The following is a 9990-nucleotide window of genomic DNA, read 5'->3' as shown; positions in this document are numbered from 1 at the left end:
ATCGTATCTAAAAAATACAGGTTTACTTTCAAAATCGTATAAGTCCGTCAAAAAAGTAGGAAAATTTTAGAAAAAGCGTTTTGTGAACAAAATGTTATAGTTTATGGAACTTGAGTTGAATTTTTCGAGAGAAATTTTTTTATCGAGCTGCAGAATGTCAAAAATACGTAATTGAAACAAAACAATGTGTTCTTTTTTAAAGAAGAGGAAAGATAAAGAATTTTTTTAAACCACCGATTCCGTATTAAAGTTTTGAAACTTCAAGCTTCAAAATGCGAATATGATTAAACGCTTCGTCAGCTGTATAATATGGATCGATATATTCTTATTATATTCATTGTCATTTCATTTTTTATCAAATGGAAAAAAATCGATAAAATTGTATATAAGTATTTTACATTGAAAATATATTTTTATTTTGTATATCAATTCGACGTGTGGATAGAATACATACATATAGCTTTTAGTTATTTCTTTTTTTTACATTCTGCAAGTTACATACATACTGTATTTCATAGCGAGTGACAATAATGATGCAGCGCATTTTAACATTCGTTCGTTTTTTTCTTTTTACAATTATGAACGTTCGAATAATCATCTGATGTACATGTTTGGTCGTGTAATGGTGTAACGTTTATATATTTATAATAAGAAGCATTATACACATACACATGTGTTTAAATATATATATATATATATATACATATATATATATATATTATACATATACTTATATACTTTTTTTAGCAAAACATACAAAAATGCGACAGTTTTTGTTGTAGTGTTCTCTAATCGAGCTTATAAACATACAATACATATATTTATATTTAATGGATAATTTATTCTTTCGGACCATGCAAATTGCATTTGCGCGTTTATCTACTCAAAATGCGAGATTTATTCTGCGAATAAATTTGGATGCACTTTGATAACAAGGGCGATCTCTTCCATAATCTCAGCGACAGTGATTGGTATGAAATAATTATACATATATATGTGCAGGTACAAGATATGCATTTTATGTACATCGAGCGAGATGAAAAAACTGATCAAAACAACTGCGTTCTCGCGTGATGTTTACATGAGATAGTCTTTCAGTACAATTTATTCGTCTACGAATATATTCTAAATTTTATGGAAGCTTATTATCACTATGTTATCAAAGTTTTTATTTTATTTTAAAATGCGTTGAAATGCTTTTATCAACCATTAAGATCTCTAATGAATAAATCTATAATAAAATCTATAATAAAAATAATGTTCTTTTTGTGTTTATTCGATGAAATATATTATTTAATTCTATAATAAAAAATACGATAAATCATTACCTTTAAATGAGTTAATTTTGCATAACTTGTACCTATATTTATTGTATTCGAGAAGAGAAAAACTTTAAGTAAAAAAAAAAGAGTATATAATATGGTCGATATTTTTTTTCTCTAGTTTGTTTTCACATATAAAAGATAATATAATAATATTTATAAGTTGTATGTATAATAAATAAGACTAGGATTTAATACAAGATATATCACTACTTATTTATGTTCATATTAAAAATTTGTATAATTCAAAAGATTTATATACTACATTACTAAATTAGTTTAATAGTAGGAAGTAATGTAGAAACACGCGAACGAATTCGAAATTCTTAACATATTTGCCTATTTCTATTCTTATATTACATAAATCATATTAAAATAATCAACTTATATTCATTAGTCAATTGCTATCAACTGTTTTTTTCGTCAAAACTATGTTTAAACATGGATAACAATATGTTTTAAAGATTTTAATAACAAAATATACAAAACAGACAATTTTATTGCAATATATATAATTAAAATGTTAATTTAAAAATGTGGGGCCTGCCAATTTATCATCAATGTAAATGTAATTTTTTTAAGAGGATTTTGCGTTAACTTTAGTGTGAATTTATCATTAAAAAATCCGAATTTTATTTTTAAAAGATATTACGTATTTTTTGTCTGTGTTGTATTATAACTGCATACACATTGTGCATAACATGTTTCAAACTAGAGACTTCTTGAACTTTGCACTTACGTTCAGGGACTATTTATGTGTAACCAAGTATGATTACATAAACGCTTCTCTGAGAAATGGGAGAAGGGGGGATAATTCCATTGATACAATATTTTCAAAGATAATTCCATTGAATTAACACGCTTGCGCTTAGCTCCTTGAATTGTTCTGATATTTAAATGCTAAAAATATATATATACGAATAAGCATGTGCTCTAGCATTATTATTGATAACTGATTGTTTGCTTGCTATCTTGGTATTATATCAGAACGATTCGTAACAGATTTACCACCAATTGTATCCGATTTACAATCAGACATAATAACATAATCACAAAAATAAGTTCTGGGATATTCTCTCTCTTCTTCCAGAATATTCCAGAGTATAATGATACCTAGTAATTTGATTTCAACTTCGACATTATCCATATGTATATAACATTTATTGAAAGAGTGCTGTTATATCCCAAATCTTGATAACACGATCCTGCCCTATAGTCAACAATCTTCTCTTAGGAGCATCCAAGTCCATTCCAATGACACTGTGTTTGGCATCGTGGAAAGTTGCTAGAGACGACTGACTGCATAAACAAGAAATGAATAATTTATTAAATTTATCTCTGTGCAAAAATATTCCTAACAACGGCACACTAAATCTGGTTTAACGGCGATTTTCGATCGTTATCCAATTTGAAAAAAAAAAAATGAAACAGTTTTTTTTTAGCATAAACTTTGTGCGCGTAACTTTTTTTTCAGTGACCGGCGGGAAGAGAAATTTAACTCGTAAAGTAAATCAATTTAATTTTAATATCTAAAATATTCAAATCGATTCTAGTGTGCGCTTGTAAACGTGGACTTACTTTTCAGACTTGAGCTGTATATGACACTGGTCGCAGACTCTCACTTCGAACTCGAAGCCCATCGCCGGTATCGGTATCCGTTGCGACGTGCAACGGGCGCACAGCGCGCGACCGCAATAGCGGCAATGGTGCTGTCTTAATCCCAATTGTCGTTGATCCATCATCGCTTTTATATTCCAGAAAAAAGGTCTCCCACAGGCCTAAATTCATTTATACCTTATATATCAGTGTTTCTCAACCTTCTTTCATGCATGCCCCCTTTTTTAATATCAATTTTTGTTGTGTCCCCTTTGCAATTCTTATGTCGAGATACTGAACATAAAAATGACAGCACAAAAATAGGAAATTGACTTATTGAAAATTATTATAATTTTAGACACAATACCGATATGTATATTACTATATATTTTCAAATTTTTTTGTTAACGTTGAGATTAAACATATTGAAAATTATATTTCATCACAATATGAATTTGCATATTGCTGTAAGTTGAATGTTTCAGAATGCATATTATGTTTGCGTTTTAATTTTTAATAAATAGATTTTTTTTCTTTAATCTGCATTTTTTTCGTGCCCCTCTTTCGAATATCTCACATCCCACACATTGAGAATAATTGCCTTATATTAATATCATAAATCAAGTAGCGTAAAATTGAAAAATCCTGTACGGACAGATACCTGACAGATATCAGATTCGACCCAAGCTGCAGTTTCTTTCCTATTTGCCACCATATTCCAACAGACGATTACACCATCTTCGCCTCCGGATAAGAGCAAACGCTCGGCACTCGCGTAACACAATGCCGTCACTTTGTTGCTGGAAGAAAATTGGAGCATTTTTTAAAATAATTAAAATTAAAATATTAAATATAATAAAATATTACATATAAAATTAAAATTAAATATTTTTAATGCACAAAAGGTCAGAATTAAAATAACTTTTTCAGTGTAATACACTCACTGGTGTCCTTGTAATTCGTAAGCAGTGCCTTGGCGACCTCCAATGTCCCAAACGATAATGCTTTGGTCAAAACTTCCGGAAAACAACAACTGTTTTTCAGAATCCCATGCTAATGTATGGATACTCCCTGTGTGTGCCTTTAATGTAGTAATGAAGGTAACACCATTATTATCCAGCTTCAACATCGCTATCTGACCAGAATAATCTCCTACAAAAGCGTGTTTGGATTGGGCATCATATCTATATGTACGTGCGAGTTAAGCTTTTCATAGATGTATTATGATTATATACAATTATGATAAGTTGTATTTCATTTCTACGTCATTGTAAAACTTCTTTTATTTTTGTAAATTATATAAGACTTTGTTAAAGGATACTGTAGAGCGGTATACCATGCGTCCGTTTGGTATGATCCTAATTTCTGTCCTGTCTCAGAACTGTGTAGTTGAAATAATTTATCGCGACCTATACTTAAAACCCACTCAGATTCTGGCGCAAAAATAATTCCTGTGACTCTTGCCTGATGCGCCAGATAATCGCGCATAGCTGTCATTCGATTGTAATCTTGCTCCAAGATAAATTCCTGTAATTTTAAAGCCAAATATACAAATAACACGTATAATTTTAACAAATAACAAGAAACAAATAATAATTTAACATACATTTATACTCCCGTTATCCAAGCCAACAAACAATTGTCTTGATTCTATGCAATAATACATGGAAGTAGCACCTGCTGGCATATATTGACAAATACTTGGCCAATATTGGCCAGAATCTCGTTTCAGCCATACTCTAACTGTCCTATTAAAAAGAAAAAAAAATATTATAAGAAAATAACATTAAAATTAATATATTAGAAAAAAATTTTTTTAAATATTTTTAAAATAGTATAATAATATATAACAAATATATATATTCGTCCTAAGCCGGAAGGCAAGGACTAACAGAAATAAATAATATAACAAATATATATATATCAGTATTTTTTTGCTATTACATATCAATGATTAAATATCAATGATTTGTATCACTTGGCAATATTAAAGTTTCTTTAAATAATTTATATAATTCGCAACAAAATTCAAGATACAGTTCTATTTTATTATGCGTCACATGTTTTAAAGTATATTTTGATATATATTTTGATTCGCATGTACTTCATCTGTTCAAATGCGAGTATTTTATATGTACATATTTTATATAATTGTTTAAAATTTTAAATGAATAAATTAATTTTGACACAATTATAATTTCGAGATATCATAATAAATAATGATATAACCATGTATATTATATATGTATATGTATGTATATCTACATATTATATATATATATATATATATGTATATATATATATATATACATATATGTATCAAAGAGAAAGAAGATAATGTTCAAGGTGTGTCCATATATAATCGAATAAAAAATTGCGCGCAATTCTAATCTTAGAATAAAAAAAACAAATTCTGTAAATCGAGATACAATCAATATTACAAAGGCGATCCAGAAGAAAAAAAATGAAGGAAAAGGAACGAAATATCGACGTACATAGAAAAGGTAAAAAAATTTCTCCAAAAATATTGCACATGCTCTCGCATGATGATCAGTACCTGTCATCGCAAATACTGATTACACCTTCCTCCTGCGGGATAATAACAGCGGCATTAACATCGTCGCTGCAGCCCTCTAATTTCGACAGAAGTACCGGCTTCCGAATGCTGCTGAATTTATCGTGATTTACTCCCGGGGCGGGTTTTATCTCCGCTGCCATTCTCAATTATTCCCAACCACGCGCGAACGTAATTTCTTAATACTATTGTCATTTGACAGTTGTCAGTCTTCGGATGCTGGCCACAGCTTATGCATTGCGAAGATGCTCTCTTCTTCTTCGTATTTCGTATAACTTGCGCCACTGTATATGTGAGTATACTCAGTAATGACACTTCATTCTTCTCTTGAAGGACCAAGTTTCTAGTGCGCATGCGCAGATCGTTCTGCGCTTATATTATAGGGTGCATTCGTTTATGCAGCGACTGCCGCAGAATGTCGCAGATGTCGTTCGTTTACTCCGCCTGCGCAACCGACTGCAGCGCAGTTTGTTGTTCGTTTAAGGGCCAATTTCACCAACGTCGGTTAACTTTAACCTCCGGTTAAACTATATGTTTGTCTCTTTTTAATGAACGTATCTGAAACGAGACAAAGATATAGTTTAACCGGAGGTTAAAGTTAACCGACGTTGGTGAAATTGGCCCTAAGCAGAGCTGCTGCCTATCTGCGCAGCCATCTCGGAGGTCCTGCTCAGGATGCTCTGCTCGCAGTACTGCGAACTACTGCGTAAACGAATGTAGTCTCCTCCATTGTTAAGCCAATTGAACTTGGAAACGTTGCCTGAAAATTATTTCAATATGAGTTATGTTATAAAAGTTCAGAACAAAGAAGGTGGAGAACAACTCCTCCAATTAAATCTATTCTAAATCCATCCATTGTTTCTGAAAATTAAAATATTTAAATAAAATTTCTTTAAAGATATTAAAAAAAATTAATATCTTACAATTAATGTGTATAATTAATAAATATAACCTCTAAATAAAAAATATATTTTCAAAATATGAATTGTTTCTATTAATAATGAATTTTTCTAGAATAATATTAATATATCAAACTAACAGCGCACATATCCCGAAGACGTTCAGAGAACATCCTGAGGATGTTCGAATGTCCTCTGGATATCCTCTGAATGTCTTTCGGATATGTGTGCTATTAGGGAAAATATATTTTTTATCCTATTTAAAAATTTTATTATATTTATTCAAATAATAATTCATATTTATTAAAAATTTCTTTACTTACGCACTCCAATTACAATCTGAGCAGTCAACGCAGGTGATCATTCGGTAAATGATGTCACGTGACTCGCAGATGATAGACGCAGTGGATGCGCAGTGGATGCGCTAATCGCTGCATAAACGAACGCACCCATAGGCTTCTGCGCACAAGACGTGCATCGACGTGTTAAGCCCCTCGCACAATGCCAGGCAACAGGCAATAGGAACAGGAAATAAAAAATATTCACCAATAAGAGCAGGGAATAGATATTATTCTGATATTGTGCGAGGTGCTTTATCCAATCAGATTGCCACGTTTCTGGCAGAGCAATGACATATATATATATAGACGAAGCATTCCATATGGGGTGTGTTCAGATTCCCAACCACAGACATCTATGGGTACTTTCCGATTCACGCATGATGCGCATGAAGTGACAGAAAATCTATAGTTTATGTCACGCATATTATACATTTTCTGTCACTTCATGCGCATCATGCATGAATTGGAAAGTACCCCATATACAGGGTGTCCCATAATTCGCGAACCACCCGTCAATTGCAGGTAGAGTAGGTTAAACTGAGTAAAAAAGTCCTCTACCATTTTGCGATTTTCTCAATAATTAATGAGAAATAAATTAAAGAAAATCAGCCAATTCGAGCGATGATAAGCGTGCAGCGAGATGAGACAGCCCACTCGGGGGTCCAGAGTTAGCGCTACTCGTATGTAGTTACTGTCTTTTGTAAAGCGCTCCTCCCCGCTTCATCGCGCGCTTAGCAACCGTGTAACATTACACTGTTTCTTTTCGCCGCATGCTTAGTAACGATATGAAACTGGGACTCGATTCTTGAATTCATTCGCAAGAGCTGTATACGCAAATTCGGCTCTTACAGAAAAGTTGCAAGTTGATTGGCGATCGCATGGCTTTTAGCCAATCAACTTGCAACTTTTCTGTAAGAGCCGAATTTGCGCATACGTTTCTCTTGCGAATGAATTCAAGAATCGAGCCCCTGGGCTGTCTTTTCTCGCCTTCGTCACGCGAATTGGCTGATCTTCTTTAATTTATTTCTCATTAATTATTGCGAAAATCGCAAAATGGTAGAGGACTTTTCTATTCAGTTCAACATGCTCTACCTGCAACTGACGGGTGGTTCGCGAATTAAGGGACACCCTGTATAAACCACAGTATACTTACATAGGCCGGTATTCATAGTCCGTTCTTATATTTAAGATCGTCTTAAGATCTCGTTTAACCAATCAAATGCTCGCATAGCATCTCTTGATTGGTTGAACGAGATCTTAAGACGATCTTAAATATAAGAACGGACTATGAATACCGGCCATAGTCGGTTCTTATCACAGTATACTTACATACAGTAGGGACAGTCCATTGTTCTCAAATCAGCCGCGCAGATTTGCTTGCGCATCGTAAGCGACTATTTTTATAAGTCATGCCAATCCCGTTTAACATAAAGAACCCAATAACTCCATTATTGTGATTACATTTATAGTAAAATATAATCTGTAAAACTACAATACTATCATTTTGATTTCGCGTTTTATGCAATATTAAATTTTTATTCAGAAAAAATGACTATAAAATAATATATCGAAAATATTTCGCGCAAAATTGTTTTAATAGTAATGGGTACAACAAAAATATTGATACGGTGCTGCAACCTAAAGACATGGCGGACTGCTGAAAGGTCAGCTGAAAAAGATCAAAGGTTCCGACGCTGTGTGTCCCTACTGTATATAAGTATACTGTGGTACATACGAGATATTAATAATATATATATATATATATATATATATATATATAGGTATATACACATGTATGTGTATATACAATATATCTTTTTTTTTTAAACTACTACTTTGAATAAAAATATTATACATAAAAAATAAAGAATGCTTTTTTTTCAATTTTTGAAGAATTCTAGTATAATATTTCAAGAGTCCTCCGTTATAATATTTGGCAAATTTCGAAACATCGAGCAGTGTGTATAATTTCTCTCTCTCTTTCTCTCTTTCTCTCCTCTCTCCTTCTCTCTTCCTTTCTTCTTTTTTCTCTTGTATGCAAGCATTGAATCTCTCTCGAGGCTTATTATTTTTTATTTTACTTTTCTAACTTGTTTTATTTATGTGACAAATGCGGCTTTTTCGCATTTTTTTATTTTTTTTTATATTTTTGAATGTAATTTTATTAGATTAATGAGATTTTTTACGATTAAAATGACACCAATCACAACATAAATCAGATAATTTTTTATTAGACAAGTAATTAAAATTGCATACTTTAACTCAAAATTATCCGATTTATGTCATGTTTGCGGTGTCATTTTAATCGCTAAAATTTCATTAATCCATTAAAATTATTTTCAAACCGATAAAATGCAAATTAAAAGTTTTAGTTTTTATGTATAAGATGTTTACAATCGTGATTATTGTAGATAAGGAAAGATTCCCGATGTCGTCGAAGCGAGAGCGAGAACGAATAAAGAACAAGCGAGATGACGTATCATCAAAGAGTTCCGAAGTCTCTCTTGCGAGGTTCCCTTTAAATATAATCTTTCATATCATATGTCATGTTACTATAGAAAATACAATTTTTGTATTTCGCATTTTATCGAGTTGAAAATTATTTTAATGAATTAATGAGATTTTTGCGATTAAAATGACACCAAACACGACATAAATCGGATAATTTTTCATTAGTTAGTAATTAAAATTTTAATTACATTTTTAATAAAATTCATCCAATTTATGTCATGTTTGGTGTCATTCTAATTAGAAAAATCTCATCAATTCATTAAAATTATTTTCGAACCAATAAAATGTAAAATAAAAGTTATAGTTTTTATTTCATAAGATGTTTATCTTCTCGACGTGCTAGAACAGCTCAGAAAGATAAACTGATTCGAAAATCGCGTCTTCCTGCGAAAGCAAGAGCGAGACCGTCAACGAAGAACGAGCGCGAGAAGACCTATCATATATCAAAGAGTTCCGAAGTCGCTTACAATCGCTTTCCCCATCTATAGCAATTCATGAATATAAACAGCTTATAAATAAAAACTTAAAACTTTTATTTTACATTATATCAGTTTAAAAGTAATTTTAATAAATTAATGAAATTTTTACGATTAAAATGATATCAAACACGACATAAATCGGGTAATTTTTAATTAAATATGTAATTTTAATTACTTGTTCAGTGAAGAATTATCCAATTTATGTTGTAATTGATGACATTTTAATCGCAAAAATCTCATTAGTACTCTGCGTTGATACCACTGCTT

At 31.5% G+C, this 9990-nt stretch overlaps 1 protein-coding gene across 1 annotated transcript; it reads right to left on the bottom strand.

The window, feature by feature from the left end:
• Positions 1-409: 409 nt before the first annotated feature.
• Wdfy2 (WD repeat and FYVE domain containing 2) lies at positions 410-5781 on the bottom strand. Its single transcript, XM_083034543.1, has 7 exons — positions 5476-5781; positions 4525-4666; positions 4240-4445; positions 3863-4102; positions 3580-3718; positions 2901-3100; positions 410-2621 (listed from the first exon to the last, which is right to left on the bottom strand). Exons 1-7 carry the CDS (start codon positions 5634-5636, stop codon positions 2483-2485), a joined length of 1227 nt encoding a protein of 408 aa, XP_082890669.1. The 5' UTR covers positions 5637-5781; the 3' UTR covers positions 410-2482.
• Between the last annotated feature and the right edge of the window lie 4209 nt (positions 5782-9990).

This window comes from Prenolepis imparis, unplaced genomic scaffold, assembly GCF_030444845.1.
Source record: "Prenolepis imparis isolate NDT839.2.m4 unplaced genomic scaffold, iyPreImpa1.0 SCAF_3, whole genome shotgun sequence".
NCBI classification, from domain to species: domain Eukaryota; kingdom Metazoa; phylum Arthropoda; class Insecta; order Hymenoptera; family Formicidae; genus Prenolepis; species Prenolepis imparis.
This window is presented reverse-complemented; position numbering and strand designations above follow the sequence as displayed.